Genomic DNA, 25,973 nt, shown 5'->3' with positions numbered 1-25,973 from the left:
GACCCTGATGATGGGTATACCGGCCCTGGTAATGGGTGTACAGACTCTGGTGATGGGCACACAGATTCTGGTGATAGGTACTCTGACACTGGTGATAAATATTGAGACCTTGGTGATGGGTATACTGACTTTGGCTACGGATGTACAGACCCTGGTGATGAGCTCACAGACTCTGATGATACGTACTCTGACCCTGGTGATAGGTATGGAGACCCTGGTGATGGGTATACTGACCCTGGTTATGGGTGTACATACCCTGGTGATGGGTATACTGACCCTGGTTATGGGACTCTAGTGATACGCACTCTGAACCTGGTGATAGATATGAAGACCCTGGTGATGGGTATACTGACCCTGGTTATGGGTGTACAGACCCGGGTGATTGGTATACTGACCCTGGTGATGGGTGTACAGACCCCGTTGTTGGGCACACAAACACTAGTGATGGATATAATGACCCTGGTGATAGTTATGGAGACCCTGGTGATGGGTATACTGGCCCTGGTTCTGGGTGTACAGACCCTGGTGATAGGCAGAGAGACTCTGGTGATACGCACTCTGTCCCTGGTGTTAGGTATTGAGACCCTGGTGATGGGTATACTGACCCTGGTTATGGGCGTACAGACCCTGGTGATGGGCACACAGACTCTGGTGATACGTACACTGACCCTGGTGATAGGTATGGAGACCCTGATTATGGGTATACTAACCCTGGTCATGAGTGTACAGACTCTGGTGACTGACACACAGACTCTGGTGATACGTACTCTGAACCTGGTGATATATGAAGACCCTGGTGATGGGTATACTGACCCTGGTTATGGGTGTACAGACCCGGGTGATTGGTATACTGACTCTGGTGATGGGTGGACAGACCCCGTTGTTGGGCACACAAACACTAGTGATGGATATAATGACCCTGGTGATAGGTATGGAGACCCTGGTGATGGGTATCCTGGCCCTGGTTATGGGTGTACAGAACCTGGTGATAGGCACACAGACTCTGGTGATACGTACTCTGTCCCTGGTGATGGGTATGGAGACCCTGGTGATGGGTATACTGACCCTGGTTATGGGCGTACAGACCCTGGTGATGGGCACACAGACTCTGGTGATACGTACACTGACCCTGGTGATACGTATGGAGACCCTGATGATGGGTATACTAACCCTGGTCATGAGTGTACAGACTCTGGTGACTGACACACAGACTCTGGTGATACGTACTCTGACCCTGGAGACCCTGGTGATGGGTATACTGACCCTGGTCATGGGCGTACAGACACTGGTGATGGGCACACAGACTCTGGTGATACGTACACTGACCCTGGTGATAGCTATGGAGACCCTGATGACGGGTATACTAACCCTGGTCATAGGTGTACAGACTCTAGTGACTGACACACAGACTCTGGTGATACGTACTCTGACCCTGGAGACCCTGGTGATGGGTATACTGACCCTGGTTATGGGTGTACATACCCTGGTGATGGGTATACTGACCCTGGTTATGGGACTCTGGTGATACGCACTCTGACCCTGGTGGTAGGTATGGAGACCCTGGTGATGGGTATACTGACCCTGGTTATGGGTATCCAGACCCTGGTGATGGGCACACAAACTCTGGTGACACGTACTCTGACCCTGGTGATAGGTATGGAGACCCTGGTGATGGGTATACTGGCCCTGTTATGGGTATACAGACCCTTGTGATGGGCACACAGACTCTGGTGATACGTACTCTGACCCTGGTGATAGGTATGGAGACCCTGGTGATGGGTATACTGGCCCTGGTTATTGGTGTACAGACACTGGTGATGGGCACACAGACTCTGGTGATACGTTCTCTGACCCTGGTGATAGGTATGGAAACCCTGGTGATGGGTATACTGACCCTGGTTATGGGTGTACAGACTCTGGTGATGGGCACACAGACTCTGGTGATACGTACTCTGACCCTGGTGATAGGTATGGAGATCCTGGTGATGGGTATACTGACCCTGGTTATGGGTATCCAGACCCTGGTGATGGGCACACAAACTCTGGTGACACGTACTCTGACCCTGGTGATAGGTATGGAGACCCTGGTGATGGGTATACTGGCCCTGGTTATGGGTGTACAGACTCTGGTGAAGGGCACACAGACTCTGGTGATACGTACTCTGACCCTGGTGATAGGTATGGAGACCCTGTGATGGGTATACTGGCCCTGGTTATGGGTGTACAGACCCTGGTGAAGGGCACACAGGCTCTGGTGATACGTTCTCTGACCCTTGTGATAGGTATGGAGACCCTGGTGATGGGTATACTGACCCTGGTTATGGGTGTACAGACTCTGGTGATGGGCACACAGACTCTGGTGATACGTACTCTGACCCTGGTGATAGGTATGGAGACCCTGGTGATGGGTATACTAGCCCTGGTTATGGGTGTACAGACTCTGGTGATGGGCACACAGACTCTGGTGATACGTACTCTGACCCTGGAGACCATGATGATGGGTATACTGACCCTGGTTATGTGTATACAGACTCTGGTGATAGGTCATGGGTAGATCTACAAGGGTCAGTGACCTGTTCACCATTAATACCCCCCCCCCCCCCCCCCAACAAAATAGCTCCTGAGTAAAAAAAAATAAAAATAGATTTCTTCTTTCTTCCCCTTAGTCTTGGATTTTTTAATTCATTTTGGACTAAGGTGTTTGTAGAACCTGGTGAAAGGAACAATGCATGAGATAATATTGGTTTACATAAAGTCTTTATACTAGCATACATGTATGTAATGAAACCATGATATTTTGTTCAGGCACCTAGCATCGTAGCAAAGTGGGTTGAGGGCAGACTCATCCAATCTTGCCTTGAAAAAAACCCCAACTCAAAAATACTTTTTAAATAATTGAAAATCCTAATCCGTGGGGGTAGGGGGCTAAGTGTACCTTTAACTTCAATTTCACAGTTTATTTCCTCTCTTTCATTTCAAATTTTACATGGTCCCAAAAACATTGGGGGGGGGGGGTGCAACTGTATGTTAATTTACATTTTTTTAAAAGTAAATTCAAGAAAAATATTTGCTCCCGTCCCCCCGTCCCTGCCCCCATTCCACCCCCCCCCCCCCTCCGATGCTAAGTGCCTGTTGTTTTCCTGTAACATTGATTTTGATTGTTCTCTCAATTATTTATTTAATTTTTTGGTGTAAAATCTAATGTACATAACATTTTTATCACTTCTGATAATATTTTTCATATAAAAATCGCATTTTTAAATTGCACATATATCAGTTCGAAGTTCCTCCAAATAGCTTTCGAATTTCCTCCCAATCGTTTACCGATCCCGATGGAAAGTTGGTTCACGCATGCGCACATCCTGGTTATAGTGCCTGGTTATAGGATATAAAAAGTACCCTATTCTATACCTCTCAACTTTGGGAAAGAGTTTCCGGAATTATTTGATTATTATTCGAAAAATCAAGATCAACTAGAAGGTTTGTATGAACGGTTTTCCAGAGGCAATGACTTTACCCCTTGGTTACTAATCACTGAAATTCACCATTAATGTATCTGTTATTTGTGGCTTAAATCATGACATGATGAGTTCTGACCAATGCTGTAAAAAAAAAAAAAAAATGGCAAAGATTGTAGAAACGTAGGCCTACATGAGGTATATAATCTTATCATGTGAAATAATTCCGTTTTAGGTAAAGACAAACAGGGAATCTTGCTCTTTGCCTACTCCACATATATTTTATTTATATTACAGTAACGTTAGTATATAGCCTATACGTCCCTGTTTTTACATAGGGTGGTATTTTTTGTATAGAAAAAGGGAAATGCCGGTAATCATAATCAAGTGACTTCCTTGCCAGGAATCAAGGCATTTTCACTTCAGGTCTGTTCCAAAATATCCCTATGGTTGTCTTTGCTTTCACTAATAATATAGTTTAGAACCATGGAAGATACTTTAGTTGGGTTCAATGATGACATGGTGGACACCACACAGACGAACGCAGTAGAATCAGATTCAGAGTTTTACTGCACACCACACAGACGAACCCAATGAGTGTCACATATTGTAAATAGTTTGTAAATAAAAAAAAAACAAAATGTAAAAACAAAATGTCAAAATAAAAAAAAAAAAAACAAAACAAAAAAAAAAAAAAAAAACAAAACAAAACAAAAAACTATACAAACTAATATTGACCCAGAGTAGAACCACGTCCACGTCGTTGGGTCTGGAAACATGCTGAATATCAGGACAGTTCGAAATGCAATCAGTTTTCAAAAGGCGGTATAAAATATTCTTAAGTCGTGACGAAATTATTATTTTTTTAATAAACAATTAACGTCATATAAAGATTAATCAAATATAAGTATAAATAATTAAATATCATCATTTTAATCATGTACAATGTGAAAATAAAGTTCATCAGGTCATTATACAAAATATCAGGGCATTATATCCGTCAGATTTAAGAACATGTAATAAAATATTCCAAATTCATTACAAAATATTTTTTTTCTTCAAATAATCATTTAAGAATATAAAGATTAATCAAATAATATGCAAAAATTATTAAAAGCCATCTATTAATTATCTAAAACTTGAAAAGAAAGTTCATCAGGTCTTCAAGTCTTATACAAAATATCAGGACATTATACCCGTCAGATTTAAAAACATGTAATAACATATTCCAAATTCATAACAAAATATTTTTCTTCTTCAAATAATCATTTAATAATATAAAAATTAATCAAATAACATGCAAAATTTATTAAAAGCCATCTATTTATTTATCTAAAACTTGAAAAGAAAGTTCATCAGGTCATCAGGTCATTATACAAAATATCAGGACATTATACCCGTCAGATTTTAAAAACGTAATAAAATATTCCAAATTCATAACAAAATATTTTTTTTTCAATTAATCATTTAAGAATATAAAAATTAATCAAATAACATGCAAAATTTATTAATAACCATCTATTTAATTATCTAAAACTTAAAAAGAAAGTTCATCAGGTCATCAGGACATTATACATATCAGGTCATTATACAGGCCCGTTTGCTTTAATAAATTTTGCATGTTATTTGATTAATTTTTATATTATTAAATGATTATTTGAAGAAGAAAAATATTTTGTTATGAATTTGGAATATGTTATTACATGTTTTTAAATCTGACGGGTATAATGTCCTGATATTTTGTATAAGACTTGAAGACCTGATGAACTTTCTTTTCAAGTTTTAGATAATTAATAGATGGCTTTTAATAATTTTTGCATATTATTTGATTAATCTTTATATTCTTAAATGATTATTTGAAGAAAAAAAATATTTTGTAATGAATTTGGAATATTTTATTACATGTTCTTAAATCTGACGGATATAATGCCCTGATATTTTGTATAATGACCTGATGAACTTTATTTTCACATTGTACATGATTAAAATGATGATATTTAATTATTTATACTTATATTTGATTAATCTTTATATGACGTTAATTGTTTATTAAAAAAATAATAATTTCGTCACGACTTAAGAATATTTTATACCGCCTTTTGAAAACTGATTGCATTTCGAACTGTCCTGATATTCAGTATAACAGTAATGACCTGATGGCTATTATTAATTATTTTTAGAGTGAACGTAGAACTCTTAGCCATGCCCATGCATGTTTCCAGACCCAACGACGTGGACGTGGTTCTACTCTGGGTCAATATTAGTTTGTATAGTTTTTTGTTTTGTTTTGTTTTTTTTTTTTTTTTTTGTTTTGTTTTTTTTTTTTTTATTTTGACATTTTGTTTTTACATTTTGTTTTTTTTTTATTTACAAACTATTTACAATATGTGACACTCATTGGGTTCGTCTGTGTGGTGTGCAGTAAAACTCTGAATCTGATTCTACTGCGTTCGTCTGTGTGGTGTGCAGTAAAACTCTGAATCTGATTCTACATCTGCACAATCCAAATGTTTCCATATATCACAGAAGTTCTTCCCCGCTTCACACCCAATCATCTCCTGCATTAGATTTGGAAGGCTGCATTTCGAACAGTCACATGGCACGTCGATGTATACCGTCTTTTTCTTATTCAACTTGGCTTTTGTTTCCAGTCGTGGAAAAGGCGTAAAGCGACCGTTTTCCAGACATGAAATCAAATGCTCCCTAAGGTACTCCTCGTCAAACTTTATGAGCTGTTTTCCTACATAGTAGCCGATGCAGAACTGAACGAGGTTGGCGATGGCAAATAGGCCGCAATCTACGCTGTTTGTCTGTTGCTGTATGGATGGAACTCTTATTGTTAATTGCTTAAAATCCCCGCCATATATACTAGCCAGCTGTATCTGCAATGATTCATTCTTTCTCCCTCATTTTTTATCCTATTCGAAAGGGAACCTACACTATACATAATATACATAATATTGATCAATGTAGAGTGTTCTGTCTCGGGTTGTACACAAAACATTGATCTCCTATTCTAAACTATCATGTACTTTACTAGCGATCTGTCTTTGGTTGTACGCTGTTGAACACTGATAGTTTTCCTATCAAGGTCACCCCTACTGTAGATATAATGCCAACAATACAAACAAAAACATTTTCTTCACACAGAATTTGAGCAATGTATAACATATATATGAATATGCAAATATGTATTGCTCACAATAACAACCAGATACCAAGTTCACCTTAAAAAATTAAATGTATTTTCGAGTTTCCTAAACGTTATAATCTCAGTTATCATTTCTATCAAAATAACAATTTGTGTACGTTCAATAAACAAGGAACTGACGGGTCGTTGATTTTGAAAAGGTGTGAATTCTTAAGAAAACAAAGGGGTGTAAGGACATAATATCAATCTCTCGTGTATAATTAGATTCCGTTATAAAGGTAATTTCAATTGGTCATAATTATAATTTCAAAGAGATCTGAAGGGTCTTGGTTGTCAGTGTGAGGAACATATATATATATACACATTCATATTCACAGAGAAAATATGCATGTTTCATTTGATTTCATTGTTTACCCTTGGTTAGTGGGGGGCCTATCACGTTAGTCTCCTTTCTTTGTAATACCCGGCTGGGAGTTAGGACGTGCAATGGGTGAAGACTTCATATAACATATACAGTTATATTGCAGTCTCCCCTAAGTAAACTAAAATTATGCAGGACTGTTAAAAAAATCATGAAGGAATTGTAAATATCTACGCCATTTGTAATATTCAAGTCCAATCTCTCTTAAAGGTAAGATTATCAATTGGTTTACACTGAATGACATGTACATTTGTACATACATATGTTTTTCCTTATGTAAAGGGGATATTTTTAAATTGATACTGTGGATTTCATAAAATTCATAGCTTTGAAAGTACGTGATTTAATTGACAATTGTCAAACTACTGGTACAGTATTAATACACTGTATTGTTGTCACGTTTCTTGTTTGAATGAGTAATTAATTTTGAGAATCAACAATGAAAGCCATGAATGTTGGTGTTCAACAATCAATGATCTAAGTACAGACCATCTCTGTGTCACGGAAGAGATACTCATATATGGCAAGAAATTAGGACTATGTTTTGAGGTGATACTTTTGTACCCTAGGGTACACTTCTATATCTTTAAGGAGAAAAAGGGTTACAAGGAGGGTACCATGCAGTGTAAAAGCATTGGAAAATGAAAGTAGCAAATTATTAAAGATACCTGTAGGTCACTAAGGTACAGAGGGTACAGTACTAACATAATGACTGAATGCCACAGACTAATTAGCCTACAATCCTTTTCTAAAAAAAACCCCTTTTTCCTTTTCTTAAAACGCAGTCCTAATTTTTTGCAATATCTAATGATACTTGATTTGTTTTTTATCCCAAGAGGGAATGAGATTTTTATTACCAACTTGTATTGAATTATACACATATTCAGTGGGCTTTCATTCAATTTTTATGGTATTATGGAAACTAACTTAAATCAATATGTGATATGTTGTTTTACCAAATTTTTTGGTAGAAACTTTATACACATGTTGTACAAATGATCATAACAAAATACATTGATAGTACTTGTACATGTTTTTGTATATTATATTTGAATTTTTTAAAGTACAGAGTATCTATTTTTCAAAAACTTCACACAGATGAGTGTGAACATTGTCTGCTCTCTTTTGTTGTTAATACTGTGTTTGTTTTGTGTAAACAAAGAGGGAAGTTATTCTGAAAGCGATTTCTAACTTCATCAAAACAAGATACCTGTAGTATTTAGTACACAAGATAAAAAGAAATCAAAAAGAAAATTGTAAATTAAATGATAAAGATTTTGAAATTTTCTGATTTGTAAAGAAATCTATTGCTGCCTCAATGGCAAGAAAAATAACACAAAGTTGTGTAACATTAGGTTATGACTTAAATTTGTGTAGATCACAAATAAGTCTTTAAAAAGAAAACAATGCCAGGTGAATGATACATTTTCAGCTTTTGACTAACAGGGTCTGGTTTGCCAAATTATGGCATTTTGAAGCAAAGATTTGTCAAATATCATGAGTGATATCATCTGATATACATGTTACATAATATTGATCTTGAACTTTGAGATCAATTTGTGTGAAACATTGATTTTCTCTTTGGACCAGTTTCACTTACAATGGTCCATGTGTAGTGGAAAGTCGACTTGATTCTAGTCAGTAGATTCTGTCTTTTTTTAAAGTCAAGGTCACCGTTCATCAATTAATTTACCTGACTACATTGAGGAGATCAATGTAGCGACATGGATTAAACAGCAAACACCCTGACACCTGTATATTGATCATTGTTTCAGAAACATGAGCTATCCGTATGGAGGGGGTGGATATGGATATCCAGGTGGACAACAGCCGGGATATCCTCAGCAGGGCGGATATCCCCAGCAAGGAGGCTACCCACAGGGCAATGTAAGAACTTTATCCACCCATAAATGCACCATTGTCATGCAGTTTGGATGCATTCAATGAACAGGTTTATTGTAATTTTATTAACCAGACCTTCTGATAATCTGGATTTCCTGAAATGTTTATTGAGTGTAGTACAATATGGGGAAAAATGTTGTCTTTATTTTTAATAGAGAAATCTGAAATCTCTTGTTTTGATATTATGACTTTGATGGATATGTGTGTGGAGTTATTGTCAAAGAAAAATCACATTTATCTCTGAAGACATCTGATAAGTGTTAAGAAAAAAGATGTGTGACATTTCCCAACTATCATAAATCTCAGCAAGTTATTATTGCCCTCTTGAATGTTATTGGTTAGAAGGGTTTCCAGTTATTATTTTATTACTTTGATTATATAAATAGTTATAATTTCCTTATGGGAATCATTGAGTAATAAACATTCCTAGTGAGATTCATTGATCATAATATCACAGCCAGTCTTGCCATAGTTATAAAGATTTAGCATAGTTAATCTTGTGAAAGAGTTTGATTAGAACATCACATAAACTTCTGAAAGATAATTTTAGGCTTTAACATGCATGTTCTATGTACCTAGTCAATCCCCTGAATAAGGATGCATGCTTGGTATATCAGGAAATGGGTGGGTGCTGATCATAGTGTAGAGGGAGTTTACGGGATTATGACCAACAGGACTCAACAAAACACTCAATAAGACAAATAGAGGAAAGAAAGACAGGAAATCCTGTCATTCCAAGTAACAATTATTACATGACAGATATTTTGTGAGGAACCTGTATGTAGTAGAAGACACAATGAGATTTAACGAAACAGAATCAGCTGATCATTTATCAATAGACATATGACAGGGACAATTTGAATGTAAAAAACACTAGAGGATGACTGTAAACATATTATCAAAGATTTTTCAGGTGCAATTAGAAATGTTATTCACAACATGTTGAATTGTCATGCTAGTTTTGCGAGCGTAATATTTTCAGAGTTAAATTTGTACAGGTGTCAAACATTGCTACATGTACAGGTAGGTATCAGAACAGCATCACCGACAACCGGGTCTGATGTTCCCACTATCAGTATGACTTTATTAAATTAAAGATACAATGAAATATTGAACAGATACAATGTTGGTCTTGGAAGGAAATGAAAAGTTAGGTTTTATGGACCTGTCTTCACCATCGTATGTTTATCAAAGCATAAAATGGAGCATTTAATGATATTGTCAGTTTCTCTGTGTCCTCATGGCCTCAAATGCTAACATAATATCTATCTCTCTGATCAAAATTATAGATTTGCTTGTTTGTATTACAGGTGTCCATGCCGACCCCCGAGTCTGCCAATGCAGCAGCCTATGGATCATCTGGTGGGTACCCGGCAAACCCTGGGGCCCCGGGACAGATAGGATTCGGGGTAATATTCTTTGTAACTTTGTAGACAATATAAAACATGCCTCAATATACATGTGTATTGATAGCTGTAGAAACCATTCAGGAAGTCAGAACAGAACTTGGAAATTTCCTGTTAGTACATGTGTTATGAAGGTCTATTGATCTAGCACAGGCTGGTATAACGTTGATCTCTGAAGAATATGTGAATTGTCATGGGTACTTCAACCAACAGACTCCTTCTATTACAATTTATCTGCAGAATTACAAGGGGCTTTGTCATAGGATGAAATCGTACATTTCAGTCAACTAAAATATGACTGAAAGGTGACTGAAAAGTGTTTGAATGGCAGAGCTTCATCCCATTCTTTTCAGCAAAACAAAAATGAAGCATACATGATTTTCCCATTTTTTTTTTTTAAAGGAAGGGGGTTCTTTCTGTTTGATAAAAGTATTTCTATAGCTATGATTATTTTTTTTAACTGTTAAATTGATACACATCTGTTTTTGTTAGATTAAGTTACAATGTTTGGACAATAGGCAGACATCAACTTGTGTAAACAAAACATGACATTACAATCATTAATTTGCATGTGTTTCAAGGTGTTATCAGAATACCCTGTATACTAGTAGTATGCACCTGTATCTATAAAGTCTAGTCACAATTTACTTTAAAATTTAGACAGATCCCATCAAATATTCTTTAGTTTTGTATGTTGTATCTATATATTAAAAAGGAGCAAACATTTAATTTAATATTTCAGTACATATTAGAATTGCTTGCTGTTTATTTGTATATGACTGTATTGCATCACCATTCACCAAGCTAAGTTTTTATGCAGAGAAGGATTTTTTCCATAAGATTTGAAATGTTCAGTACTATCACTCAGAGTTTGTTACATATAGTCTACAGTTTCTTTATTTTGATATATTACTTCAAGTACACATGTGTCTAACAAAAAGACAGATTTCACAATTCATATATATTTTTTCCATGGATCAGGGTGTTTCCCAAGGTTTCAACAGTGGACCTGGATACGGAGCTCCACAGCCTGGTTTTGGGGGTGCCCCTCAGCCAGGGGGATACCCCCAGCCACAAGCCGGAGGATATCCTCAACAACCGGGTTATGGTGGAGCTCCCCCACAGCAGTCATTTGGAGGACCCCCTCCTCCTTCTCAACAGAATATGTACGGAGGACCAGGATTTGGAGGTGCCCCTCCCCAGCAACCCCCGGTCAGCAATGCCCCAGGGTACCCCCAGCCAGGGGGATATGGGGCACCTGCTGCGGCCCAGCCTGGATATGGCCCCCCACAGTCACAACCACAAAGCTATGTGAGTCTACGAGATCGGTACTTATATGTGATAAATATATATGCAAGTTTTGTACTTAAATCTGAAAAATATATATACAAGTTTTGTTATTATTCATGGAAATGTTTGGTTCAGTTGTAAAAATTAATTGCTCTTTTTTTGATGCATTATCTCAGCCTGGATTATTTGAGGACAAAAAATTGGTGATCATGTAATAAAATGGAGCAGGCAATATATACAGATTTTGTAAAATTAATGCAGAGGAGTTGATTTGATTCCCTAGTGTTTTTAACAGAAGAATTTTGCTTTTAACAGTCCAGCACACCTTCCTATGGAGGAAACCCTGCAGTTTCTCAACCACCTGGACAGAGCTATGGAGCACCCTCACAGATGCCTGGTCAGAACTACTCCAACCCCTCTGCACCAGGCTACGGTCAGGGACAACCCTCCCAGGGTCCCAGTGCCGCTAACGCCTACAAAGCCAAGGTATGTTTTCATGGAATAAAGTTACTTAAATAGTGTCAGTTGCTAAGGACCAAAGGTAGTGAAGAATGGTCATTTATCAAGGACCAAGAAGTAGTAAAGCATCATTCCCTACGTAATTATGTTGAGATATTTTTATTACTTTCATTTGTTGTTTACTTTTTAGTTGAAAAGAGGTTATACATGTATTGATTAACATGTATTATTCAGTTTGTTAAAAGATTATTAATAAAAGATGATAATATTGATTTATACACTGTAACAATGATATGCATTTATTTTTATTCAGGAGGAGCCCACTCTTAGACCAGCAAGAAACTTTAGTGCAGAAAATGATGCAAACATTCTAAGAAAAGCAATGAAGGGATTTGGTACAGCTTTTTTATAATTCCTATTTTTCCTTCTTCCTCTTTTGCTCTAAATATTGATTTTTAACTATACTGCCTAACTGTTTATGAAAAAATGACAATAACAAACTGTCAACCATCTCAAAAATCCATAAAACCAAATACAAATTCAAAGCAGAGCAACACATACCTCAAAAATGATAAAGGTAGGATCAGGTGCCTAGGAGGAGTGAGCATCCTCTACTGAACGGTCACACCCACCTTGTGCTCTTTATTAAAATCAGGAAAAAACAGAAAAGTCTGTAGACAATTGGGTGATTAATTATGGTCTAACAATTAGTATGAAAAACGTCAGTCAGCATGCCACCCAGTGGAAGATATTTGCTGACAAAGTCGTTGTATCGTCCATAGAACTTACGAAAGGATGACTCCAAACGAGACTGGTGATAGTCCTGTTTTATCAACTTGTTTGTCAGTAGCTTGCCTCGCCTTAAAAACTGTTCATACTAAGAGCATGCTCTGCATATCGTATTAACTGAGAGACAAAAACACCATATCAAGTACCATAAATTATGTGTAATTTATTTAATCATGATTGGTCAGTTGAGAAGTGATTTACAAAAGTTAGTTTTCTTGAGCATGACAAGAACATGGGTCTGTTATGATCAATATCTGTAAGTGGATGTTGCTTGCAAATTTTGCAAATACTAATTGTACAGATATGATATTTGGTTTTCACTACCTGAAAGGGATGAAATACAATGAACTTTTGTACAATAATGAAGAACCTGTCATATATTTGTATAGTAATGAAATGAATTTTAAATATAGTGAAAATCATTCGTGTCATATGATACCAGTAATCAAAGTTTTAAACACAGTACTGACTTCAATTTCCCAAGGAATGTGAAAATTTTGTTTACTTACTAGGCACTGATGAAAAGGCAATCGTAGATGTTCTTGCTTACCGTTCATGTTCCCAACGTCAACAAATAAAAACCATGTTCAAAACAATGTTTGGAAAGGTAATAAAAAAAATGTTCATCATAATGGAAATTTTCTGTGGAGTCTTTTCAGTATTTATGGCAAATTAAATTAATGTCTATGATTGACCATTTGCCAGGATCTTGTGAAAGATCTGAAGAGTGAATTAGGTGGGAAGTTTGAGGACGTCATTGTTGGTCTAATGATGTCAGAACCAGAATATGATGCCTATGAACTGAAGAGAGCCATGAAGGTAGGGATGCTTGCATACTTTTTACGAAGTTTTCCTTGAAAATATTTAAAAGAATTGAACACATTTCAGGCTTGATTACTGGAATGAAGGTGATGACTGAAAGTTATTTTTATATATCTGGGTTTGGCAATTTAGACTACATAAACTTTTAAGCTTGATGCATGATGAACATGATGCATTTTAGACTTAAAACCCATTAAACAAGTACATGTGTATCAGACTTAATATACCTATTTTTTTCTTGTGAAACTTGTCAATATATTTGGATCTACTTTGTTGACAGGGACTGGGAACAGACGAGGATGCCATGATTGAGATTTTGTGTAGCCGTACCAACCAACAGATCCGAGACATAAATGATACATACAAACGAAGTAAGATACCCTTAAGATCTTGAAAGTGATAATTAAACAACAAAGGAGTATATGCACTGTATGTATGCAGAATTTTACAAATACCTGAAAATGTGGAGTCATTTTTGGCCATTTTACTCAGATATACCTCTTTACAGTGTATGGTAGAACTTTGGAGCAGGATATTGTCAGTGATACTTCTGGGCATTTCAAACGACTGATGGTGTCCCTAGCTAATGTAAGTGTATCTGATGGTTTGGGTAAATTTGTTGAACTATATACATGTACATTGTATATTATAGTTTAAGGTAGCTCACTACATCGAGACTTATAGTTTTTAATACACTACATGTACCGATATGTCACAAAATGGTGATTTAAATATTTTGTTAAATTGTTTGTATGAATGAATTTGGTTGAATAACCGCAGATTACGAAATGTGAACTGTCTGTGGCTTTCGTTCATACCAACTTTTATTTGCAACGACATTATTTTGTGATTTACTGGACAACTAATTTTCATGAGTAAGCCTTATAAAGACCTGTGTTGTTATAACAACCATACGGCAAGAAATTTTTGCGATGACGATGCTTATGTGAACCTCCTGAAAATATCTCGCTGGCGAATAAAAGTTGGTTTACAGTATTTACTGAATTAAATTTTTGAAAATCATCCGAAATTGCATATTTGACTGATATACATGAACGTCTTATGCATCATGCTATCTGTCACAATCAAGAATATTTTCTGCCGCTTTGAGAAACTTGAGTGAGCCCCCTTAAGCCTAATAGATAACTTCACCTGCTGTTTTGACTAAATGTTCAACTTATTCATAAATCTTAAGAAGAATATAAGGACAACTATTTGGGAAAACTTAAAAGGCTTGTATGAATATTAATTTGAAGTTTTATGATAAATATCCATATTGCACTTATATGTACAGTGCTATGCATTGTTGTTGAGGTTAGCTATGTAGCACATGGGCCTCGGGTTTATCTAACTGTTTCCCCAAGTCATTATTTGTTTGTTTGACAGGGAGGAAGGATGGAGAACCAGGCTGTAGATATGAAGAAAGCCCAGGATGATGCACAGGTCAGTTCATAATATGGACACCATGATTTTTCAAATAAAATTGGGAAGGGGGCATGTGTGTTAAGAAACTACAAATTATAATGAAAACTGGAGGAGAGAGGTTATTATTGGGATCTCATTCATTTATTTCACAGAGACTTTACGCTGCTGGAGAGAAGAAACTAGGAACAGATGAATCCACATTCAATGCCCTGTTGGCTTCCCAGAGTTACGATCAACTTAGAGCTGTGTTTGATGCATATCAAAAAATATCTGGAAAAGACATAGAGCAAGTCATCAAGAGTGAAATGTCTGGAAATCTGGAGATAGGAATGGTGGCTATTGGTGGGTAGAAATAGGGATGTGGCTTTTGGTGGGTAGACATAGGGATGGTGGCTATGTTGGATAGAAATAGGGATGTGGCTATTGGTGGGTAGATATAGGGATGTGGCTATTGGTGGGTAGACATAAAGATGTGGCTATTGGTGGGTAGACATAAAAATGTGGCTATTGATGGGTAGAAATAGGGATGTGGCTATTGGTGGGTAGATATAGGGATGTGGCTATTGGTGGGTAGACATAGGGATGTGGCTATTGGTGGGAAGTCATAGGGATGGTGGTTTTTGGTGGATAGACATAGGGATGGTGGCTATTGGTGGGTAGACATAAAGATGTGGCTTTTGGTTGGTAGACATAGGGATGTGGCTATTGGTGGGTAGACATAAAGATGTGGCTGTTGGTGGGTAGACATAGGGATGGTGGCTATTGGTGGGTAGATATAGGGATGTGGCTATTGGTGGGTAGACATAGGGATGTGGCTATTGGTGGGTAGACATAGGGATGGTGGCTATGTTGGATAGAAATAGGGATGTGGCTATTGGTGGGTAGATATAGGGATGGTGGCTATTGGTGGGTAGACATAAAGATGTGGCTATTGGTGGGTAGACATAAAGATGTGGCTATTGATGGGTAGAAATAGGGATGGTGGCTATTGGTGGGTAGATATAGGGATGTGGCTATTGGTGGGTAGACATAGGGATGTGGCTATTGGTGGGAAGTCATAGGGATGGTGGCTTTTGGTGGATAGACATAGGGATGGTGGCTATTGGTGGGTAGACATAAAGATGTGGCTTTTGGTTGGTAGACATAGGGATGTGGCTATTGGTGGGTAGACATAAAGATGTGGTTGTTGGTGGGTAGACATAGGGATGGTGGCTATTGGTGGGTAGACATAGGGATGTATGTGGCTATTGGTGTTAGACATAGGAATGGTGGCTATTGGTGGGTAGATATAGTGATGGTGGCTTTTGGTGGGTAGATATAGGAATGTGGCTATTGGTGGGCAGACATAGGGATGTGGCTATTGGTGGGTAGACATAGGAATGGTGGCTATTGGTTGGTAGACATAGTAGTGATGGGCCGATTATCGCCGACAATCGAAAGTCGGTCGCTAAATGTCTCCCGATGTCGATGATCGATTAAGATTTTCATAATCGATTATTAAAAATTTTTTTTTAATAAAAACGTAAGTTACGAAAATTCTTAGTACGACTTGACTTTTTCCAAACATCAAAACGAAAATAGGTTTAAACAAAATGGCAGCGCGATGTGCAAGCCTCACGTACGAGGCAAATGCCACTAATCAAGATCCCAACAATAACATGACTCAGGAAATATTTCCATATCCAAATACAAACTTTAAATCCACGGTGTGGAAGTATTTTGGATAATTGTTGACTTGCTTATTTTCTTGAATAAAAACCTTGAAATGATATTGAAGTGGTATGTCATGTGATTCAGCCAGTAGTAAACTTTCTAGTCACGATTTCTAGTCACGATGTTTAAATGTTAAATTGTTTTGGTTTAATGATTTTAAAATAGGATTTGAACTCTGAATTTCTAATTAATTTGTTATATTTTAAATTGTTTACGTTTATTGTTTGCATGAAGTTTAGTCACTATATTAAATGGTACAATTTCTAGTTTTCTTTTATTCTAACCAGGTGCAGTAAATAACATTGTATGTGCATACATGTAATAATATATAAATTTTATTAACATATTTGATTTATTTGAAAAAATATTTAATAATTTCAAACAACTGAAACAAGTATAAATTACTGTATATACAACGCAAGTTTTTGTTCAGAGTTTCATTCAATTAAACATAATTTGAAAATTTCGATTATTTAATCGATTATACACTTTCGATTATTTCCGATAATCGATTATGAAAATTTTCCGATTTCCCATCACTAAGACATAGGGATGGTGGCTATTGGTGGGTAGACATAGGGATGTATGTGGCTATTGGTGGGTAGACATAGGAATGGTGGCTATTGGTGGGTAGATATAGTGATGGTGGCTATTGGTGGGTAGACATAGGGATGGTGACTATTGGTGGGTAGACATAGGGATGGTGGCTATTGGTGGGTAGACATAGGGATGGTGGCCATTGGTGGGTAGATATAGGGATGTGGCTATTGGTGGGTAGACATAGGGATGTGGCTATTTTTGGGTAGACATAGGGATGGTGGCTATTGGTGGGTAGACATAGGAATGGTGGCTATTGGTGGGTAGAATTATGTGATTAACATGTACATACAGTGTATACCAAATATAGAAACTTATATACAGCAACACAGATGTCAAAGTTTACTGAATGATACTTTTATTTATCAGTTGATAGAAAGAGATAGGAAAATATAAACTGAATGATATGAATCAATTATTGGAATAAGATAGGATAATGAAGACTGTACAATGGATTTCTATTGTAGGAAACTTAAGAGATAGGAAGATATAGATTTCATAATATAAATCAGCGAAAGGAAGTTATATGGAAATATTTACAGCATTTCCTTAAAACTAATGCACGTCTTGATATGATGCAATCAGTAGAGTAGGGATAAACTGACTCTTATTCTGTGTGCCAATATTTTACAAGTATTAAATGCTTGAGCAGTCAATAGACCAGAATATTTTTCCCGAGGTGCAGGAAACAGCTCAGTATAATCTATTGCCCGAGGACAATGGCTGAGCTGTTCCCTGCACCAAGGGGAAAAATTCTGGTCTATTGATTGCTCAGGCATTAAATAATTGTTTTATTACCTAATTCCTTTTTCTTCTTATTTTTCAGGGTTTACATTTTGCATATTACAGATGGTTTTCGTGCCATAATGAAATATACTAAGATTTTTTTTTTCATCTTTTACATGCGCCAAACCTTTTGCATGCATTAAAACATCTCCACTTAATATTAGTTAACACAAAGAAGGGGAAGTCTCCAACCCATCAGATTATAAATAGTCAATTACCTAATATGAGGCTTTAAAATTATTGAATATTTTGATACTCAATATTGATAACATTTAATTTGGTTTCACCAAGTACTTAAACATAACGTTACAATACATTCCCTGAGAACTATCGAAAGGATGCAGATCATGACATCAAAGTAAACTATGACATCGTATAATGTACAGAAAAATTTCTTTGTACACATGGCTGTAAAATCAATTGGGAAGTCTTAACATACCAGTGTTCTGAAACACGTTGCTGGTCCATTAGATCGCAGTCTATTGACCGGCAGTTCAAAATAGACGCAAATATTTAATTTGTATTAAAACAACAAAATCCCTTTGATTAGGTAATGAATTATTATACCATACATCTGCAGATATAATAAGACTTTTATACAATTGTTTGTTTTAGTTCGAGTTGTTAGAAACAGACCTGGATACTTTGCTAGAAAACTTTATCATTCGATGAAGGTAAGCTGCTAATCTTGTTATTTTTTATACTTAATGAATGTGCTGACACACTGATCATTATTTTAATGTGTAGTGTTCATAAAAATATGTTTTATCAATATTTTGGTATGTTTAGGTAAATCTGTAAAAATTTTGTTTAGGCAAGTCATTTTTTTGCATTTAGAAGTTACATGAATATATAATGCACAATAGCTTACATAATTTTTATGTATTTTATGATCAGAAAAATAGCAAAAATTATATTATCATAATAAATAGAGAAATGCTGCCATGTATTAAATGGATTCTGTCTGTAGGGGCTGGGAACAGATGACCGAACTCTGATCAGAATTATTATAACAAGGGCAGAGGTTGACATGGTTCAAATAAAACAGGAGTTCCAGAAGCAGTTTGGCAAGTCCCTGGATGGGTTTATTAGGGTAAGTAGTATGTTATCAAAACCCTGATCAAGTTACTTGTACATGTATCATGTATATTCACCAATGTAAGTACTATACAGTAAAACTCGTTTAGTAGGAACATGGATGTAATGAATTCTCGCCTAAAGCTAAGTTATTTTGAGTCCCCGGTAAAATTCTTAACAAATCTTTGCAAAATTTTACAGTTCTAATGAATTCTGATACAACGAATTTACGGATATAGCGAACTGATTTTTGTGGCCCATAGAGGTGAATAATAATGAAATTTAGCACCTTTGTATAAAAAAATTTCACAGTTTAAAAAAGTTTGCCCTACCATTTAACAAAAGAGTTTAAATGAATTTATTTTCATATAATTTTTTCAATTCACAATCCGATTATCAAATGTATCAAAGTAATGTATTTTTATTTTAAGCTTCAAATAGCAAAAATTATAGTCTGGTATTACAAATTTATTTTACGGATATAACGAATAACGGATATAATGAAGTAATTCCATTGGTCCCTAGGACTTCGCTATAACCGAGTTTTACTGTATGTACCTTTAAGGTCTATTAAAATAGTTTTTTACTCCTGGCTTTTCAACATGTTTTCCCCACTGACTAGAAGCTACCAGCTAGCAGTTGTTGATAAGTGACTGAATAAATTAGATATAGTGTTTGCACTGTGTATCTTTATGATGTGTGTGGACCATCTTTTCATGCATCAGTTATTTATCTTTATTCTTTATCCATTTTGTTGGCGAGAAATTCCCATAAATTTTGTTTAAATAAATATCTAGAATGCATTTGTAAATACTTATGTACAGTAAAACACTGGCATAGCAAATACACTCATAATGAAGTGACACTTACAGTGAATGATTTTCATTCTCCATGAGTAAATAACATGTTGTAAACTTGATGGATATAACAAATTACGCTTATATCAAAGAAAAATGGCCCTTCTCTAGCACTTTGTTGTAAGCTTGTTCTACTGTTACAATATCTTTTACCACAACATATCCATTGTAATTACAGGACGACACTTCTGGGGATTACAGGAAGGTACTTCTGGCCTTGGTGTCACAAGGAGGCTACTAAGTGATTACACTAATCACCCAAAGTACAAAAATAAAATAAAAATAAGTAAAGACTTTATCTATAGTATATAGCAGCTTGGGAATTAATTATCTAATCATGCATGAGTGTATATACTTTATTGTTAGCATTGGGTCCCCATAGTTTCAATTAACAATACTGTAATGTTTTCATTGTTGTTAGAATGTGAGGAGTGTTTTCAATTAAAATAAGATAGATGTATTAATTTTATAGATGTGATAATCAAATTGGGAATTTATCAAACTGTTATGTAACTAGTTAGTTACTTGCAATTAAATAGAGGTTCATTCTTAATGAACACTATTGACTATTCTTATAAAGTTAATAAATCTTACATAGTCTTAATATATTATTATTATTATTAATATTATTATTATTATCATTATTATTATATTATTATAGCGAACATGATTGTGGAGTATCTACCTGTACTTGCCATTAATCAGAATTTATTAGAATTATTGTTGTATTAAAATTTCTAATAATTTTCTTGTTTCAAAGAAAATTCTTTGTTTATAAAATTGTGTGTATTAAAACATCATTTATAGATTTTTTAATATATTTAAGATGGCTAGTTTGTTTTTTCTCGTTTTCAATTACTACATTACTGTACCAGCTTGTACATATATTATTTTCCATAGATATCCTAATACAAGCAATAAACAGAGGGGTACAGTTACAGCTTTCGTATGATTATACTTGTGGGTACCTTATTTCTTATTTTGGTATTTTGTGATTGTATGGTAATATTAAATATATAGTAGATTCTCTCTAAAATATAAACAAAGTTGAGTTAGATGTAAGTGGTGCATAAAAATATCATTTTATTAAACAAGGGTTTACAGCAAGTAGACACAGCTGATTATAAAACAATTGTTTCTTATTTATCTCTGCATGAGAGTGATTCAGTGTGATACTGTGCCGTAGTAAACTAGTGGAGTTACCTGAACTTGTCAGTCTTTTAATGTTGAAAGAAAAAGTGCTCATGTCTATCAGAATGATGTTTGTTGTTTCTTTATTCATATTTCTTAAATGTATTTATAGATATACAAATGCCTTTTTTCTAAGTGTTAATAAAAATCTATTTACATCCACCAAGTGTGATTCTCTCTATTTCTTATGGAAATTGATTGCATCGGTAATTCATGGCGCAATAGAAACTTCTGAGTAACTGACAGGATTGAAGTTTACAATTATAACCAGTTTATAGATCGGTCGAAACGTTCAGCAACCTATGAAAAATAACTGACTGCACGAAATAATCATGATGATCCTATATAAGACGACTTGGCTATACATTTACTTACTCTCAATTCATTAATATGTTAAAAGAAAGTCGTAACTATAAAAAAAAAAATAACATGCTTTTGTTGATGATTTGTGCGTGTTATGATGGTAGCGACCATTGCAGAAAAAAATACATTACCTTCTAACGCGGGTTATGTATTGTTTTCCTTTGTTGTGTTAAACTCAGTAAAGTTTAAAAATGAGTTAGCATGGTTTTGTCGAACAGAATTATGTTAATGTATAACCCTATTCTGGAACTGCGATATAATACAATACATTGTATTTAAATATTGGCCTTTCCAAACATGAGTTAAAAATTTGACGTATACAGTCAATCCATGGGTTAGCGCTGCTAGTATTTCCTGTCCCTTAGTACCACAACCTTGAGTTAATTCCCACCGGAGCAGATGGGCTCTGCAAGCTAGTCGCATTTCAAACTTCCCCGGTCTGGGGACCTTGGTAATGCTTTCAGTAGCTGAGTTAGTGACTGTGTCGAAAAAAAAAGATTCTCAGCGTCTTCAAATAACTGAAACATGTGGCTATGGGACGGCAAACCCCAAACAGAAAAACACATGTCCTCCGGGTTCAGGGGGTAGTGCTTGGGATCGACAACACCAACTGTAAAAGCAAAAAAATAGCCACAACAGTATCATAAATCAGATTCTGGAAGGCAAATCAAAATCTCTGTTCGAGGACAGCATATGGCGAGTGAACACACTTTGATACATGTCATCTCCATACATTCTCCAAATCAGACTACTTTGAAATGTTGTTGGAATGTGAGGACTATGCACGGAACTGGAGGACTATCATAAGTCACTCAAGATATGTTAAAGTGCAAGATCAGGTGCTAGTGAATGTAGATGAATTGGACCCACGAGAATTACTCAAAGTTCAGAATGAGTTGTGTGCTATTCAGGAAATGATGACGGAGAGCATTAATCCGGAGTAGCAATGCTTTTCAGTCAAACAGTCAGCAAGTTTTCATTGGAATGGCGCGACAAGAATCACAAAGTCATATAAGCGCGTTTGAGAACAAGTAAGAGCAGTCTGTCGGCGATTCAATGTTACGTACCCACAAAAGTTGATAATGACGAGGAGAAAGACCAAGCGCAATACCGGTATTTCTGTCTAAAACAAGTTTGCAGAAGTTGGAAACACCACAGAAGAGCATTGAGATATTTCCAGAGGTTATAAAAATAATAAAAAGGGAAAAAACGACTGTCTGATGATACATGGAAACTTATAAAAGAGAGGAAATGTCTGATACAGAAGCTACACTCCATCAAAACCGAGGGTGAACAACCGAAATTCTGAAAGCATTATGTTGAAGGAGACAAAATCATCAAAACAGGAGTAAGAAACCAGAAGAAAAATTGCATAGAAAAACAGGCAGAAATAGCAGAAATGACACCTTAAGCTTAGGACTCTACATTTCATCTTTGATCATAAATCAAATTTGTTTAAAAACTTCACTGGAAAAACATAGGTTAAAAATGGAAACGGCAACATCTTGAATCGGGAAGAAGACCAAGTTGAAAGATGGAAGAAACACTTCTGTTCTGTACACAATAGAGAAAATCCTGAAAAAAATGAACAACCAGTAGAATTAGTATAGATTGTTTAGAAATAACGGAAGATCACAAGACATCCTTTCTATCTAAAAGTAGATCCAATACCGACTGATATAAAATACGGTACCCTATTTTGAGACAAAGCTACAGCATACCTGGAAAGATTCAACCTTTTTCTCAACAGATGCTTGTAGAGTGAACATTAGTGAACCCTTTTCAATTTTTTCTATGTAACAAGATTTGGGAAGAAGAGAAAGTGCTTAAAAATGAAAAAAGGGTAGCATTGTGAAACTCCCAAAGAAAGGGGACCTAACTCAGAGTAGCAGTGGGTTATCTATTACATTAAGTACTCTCAATACCTGGCAATGTTCTATGCAGAATTATTTTTAATAAAATGAAAGGTGAAATGGACACCATCTTAAAGAAAAAACAAAGTGGATTAAGAATAGATTATTTTTGATAATACATTCTGCTTGTGTAACATCATAGAATAGAGTTTGAAATGATGGTCATCATATAAATTTTATATATAAATTTTGTTGACTTTGAGAAGACGTCTGATGGTATTACGTATTACGCTCTGGAAAAATATCAAAAAGATATGGAACACTATCAAAGATCATCAAAATCATAAAAGGTATGAAAGGTTCAGATGTACTGTATAGCACGAAATATCAACTTCTGACTGGTTTCTGGCTACAGTACGTGTACACATCTGATCACCATTCATGTTTTTACTGGGTATTGACCAGTTGATGAGGGAGGTGACAGAAGGAAAGCGAGGAATACACTGGACCTTCACTACTACATTGGAAGGCGAAGACTTTGCAGATGATATTACTATACAAAGTCACACACAACAAATTATGCAAATATGGCACGTGAAGTTGACAAAAAAGAGCCAAACATAGATTCACTCAATAAACTTGGTTCATGGGTTGATCACTGTAGTTTACGAACAGAAAACTACAGTTAACGACGTTTATCTATATTTCACATCTATTAACCACAGTACACGCGATCATGTATGTTTCAGAAATGTAAAACTATATTACTAAAAACAAACATTTGCGGTTGCAAAACATAATTTAAATATAGTTTTACGATTGTGAAACAATGATTAACAATTCTTAACTATAGTTAACGACGACTGTAAATTATAGTTTACAGATGTTAATGTATATTTATCAGCATAATATATGGTTAACGTTTATTTGCAAACAAAAAAACTTTAAATTAGCGTTCGTTAACTATAGCTTACGATTGTAAACTTAAGTTAACAGTTAACTATAATTAATGGTTCGTAAACTTTAACTAACAGTCGATTAACCTAGTTTACTTTTCTCTCTCTCTCTCTCTCTCTCTCTCTCTCTCATGCGACGTATCAAACCAGGAAGTGGATGGAAGTTCTAATTTTAATTACATTGCAACAAGAGTGGAATACCATTAGGATTGGAAAAGCAGCTTCAGCGTTTAAAAAACGGAACAACATCTGGAAATTAAAGAAAATAACTAGATTAAGGAAGATAAGGTTGTACAAAAGTAATGCAAGAACAGTGCTTCTATATGCTGCTGAAACGAACAACAAGCAAGAAGATAGATAGCGGACTTCGTGTGTTTAAAGGCGGCGAATACTAGTAATGGGTATTAAATGCCAAGATCGCATAAGCAACAAGTAAATGGCGGATATAAATGTTAAAATCAAGAAGAGACGCTGGAGATAGTTAAGCCGCGTATTTCGACGAGATATAGAGAACATTGATAGAAGATCCTTAAAATGGACTCCACGTGGAAAGAGGAAGCCTGGAAGACCAAATGGCCCATGGAGGACCACCATAGGAAGCAGGATATGACTGAAATAACAGAACTACAAATGAGAGGAGCGGATGGAGAAACCTTGTTGCCGACATGTATACAAATTCATTTTCTATTGATTTGGTAAAACTTTGTAAACCAACAATTTATTTTGAACAGGGTAATTTTCTTAATCATTGATGTACAAAGAAAACAAAAAAGGTGATAAATCTTCTCCTTGGCGAACTCCGACATTACAAGAGAATAAAAACGGATACCAGGCGACTACATGTCTATGCTATGTAGTCATGAAATTTATATAAACTGATATTTTATTTTTCTAGAGAAATGGGATTGTGCTTACTGCAGCTACTGACATTTTGACCAGATTTAATCAAGCATTCCGTGAACTTTTTATTTAAGGTGGCATGGGACATCTATCGATATTAATGTGGATTAAAGTACTATATAATTGAAACACTTTCACCGGTTTAGAATTTTCAAATTTTACAATATTTAACCAAAAAATCGCTTTAAAAAATATTTGAAAAAGTAGAAATTGTAAAACCCCCAGCGGGATTCGTACTCATGACTTACAGGTTCGTAGTAAACCATCTAACCCACTGCGCTACGGAGTTATGTGACAATCTTTGGAAAGAAACTACTTATATAATTACACTTTATTTTATTGTTTATTTCGATAAACAATACGTCACAACATGGAAGTGTCCTATACCACCTTAATTCAACCGCATTGTACTTAATTGTTTTATATAAAGTAATTTTAAAGTTCATAAAGTGGCAAAATTTATTCCAATTACTAAAATAAATTATTTTTATTTTGCTGAATGCCGTTTTCTTTAATACTTTTGACTGAGGTTGATTGCACTTATTATTTCATTATCA

At 35.6% G+C, this 25,973-nt stretch overlaps 1 protein-coding gene across 2 annotated transcripts; it reads left to right on the top strand.

Moving 5' to 3' along the window:
- Positions 1 to 3,415: 3,415 nt before the first annotated feature.
- On the top strand, positions 3,416 to 21,506 carry LOC128166979 (annexin A4-like). Of its 2 annotated transcripts, none has more exons than XM_052832464.1 (15): positions 3,416 to 3,480; positions 8,806 to 8,917; positions 10,243 to 10,341; positions 11,320 to 11,649; positions 11,944 to 12,114; positions 12,401 to 12,482; positions 13,389 to 13,483; positions 13,582 to 13,695; positions 13,979 to 14,069; positions 14,207 to 14,286; positions 15,085 to 15,141; positions 15,276 to 15,465; positions 18,835 to 18,893; positions 19,190 to 19,312; positions 20,332 to 21,506. In XM_052832464.1, the coding sequence occupies exons 2-15, from the start codon at positions 8,810 to 8,812 to the stop codon at positions 20,392 to 20,394; spliced, it is 1,662 nt and encodes a 553-aa protein (XP_052688424.1). In that variant the 5' UTR covers positions 3,416 to 3,480; positions 8,806 to 8,809; the 3' UTR covers positions 20,395 to 21,506. The 2 variants fall into 2 exon arrangements, with proteins under 2 accessions (XP_052688424.1, XP_052688423.1); XM_052832463.1 differs by lacking the exon at positions 3,416 to 3,480 and adding an exon at positions 3,635 to 3,656.
- The last annotated feature ends 4,467 nt before the right edge of the window (positions 21,507 to 25,973 follow it).

The sequence above is a fragment of the Crassostrea angulata genome, chromosome 10 (assembly GCF_025612915.1).
Source record: "Crassostrea angulata isolate pt1a10 chromosome 10, ASM2561291v2, whole genome shotgun sequence".
Taxonomy (NCBI): Eukaryota; Metazoa; Mollusca; class Bivalvia; order Ostreida; family Ostreidae; genus Magallana; species Magallana angulata.
This window is presented reverse-complemented; position numbering and strand designations above follow the sequence as displayed.

Bases quoted from the DNA above. Each gene is read 5' to 3' on its own strand.
- LOC128166979 (XM_052832463.1), top strand. The intron at 12,115-12,400 runs GTATGTTTTCAT...ATTTTTATTCAG, and splicing joins CTAACGCCTACAAAGCCAAG to GAGGAGCCCACTCTTAGACC. The intron at 14,070-14,206 runs GTAAGATACCCT...ACCTCTTTACAG, and splicing joins AAATGATACATACAAACGAA to TGTATGGTAGAACTTTGGAG.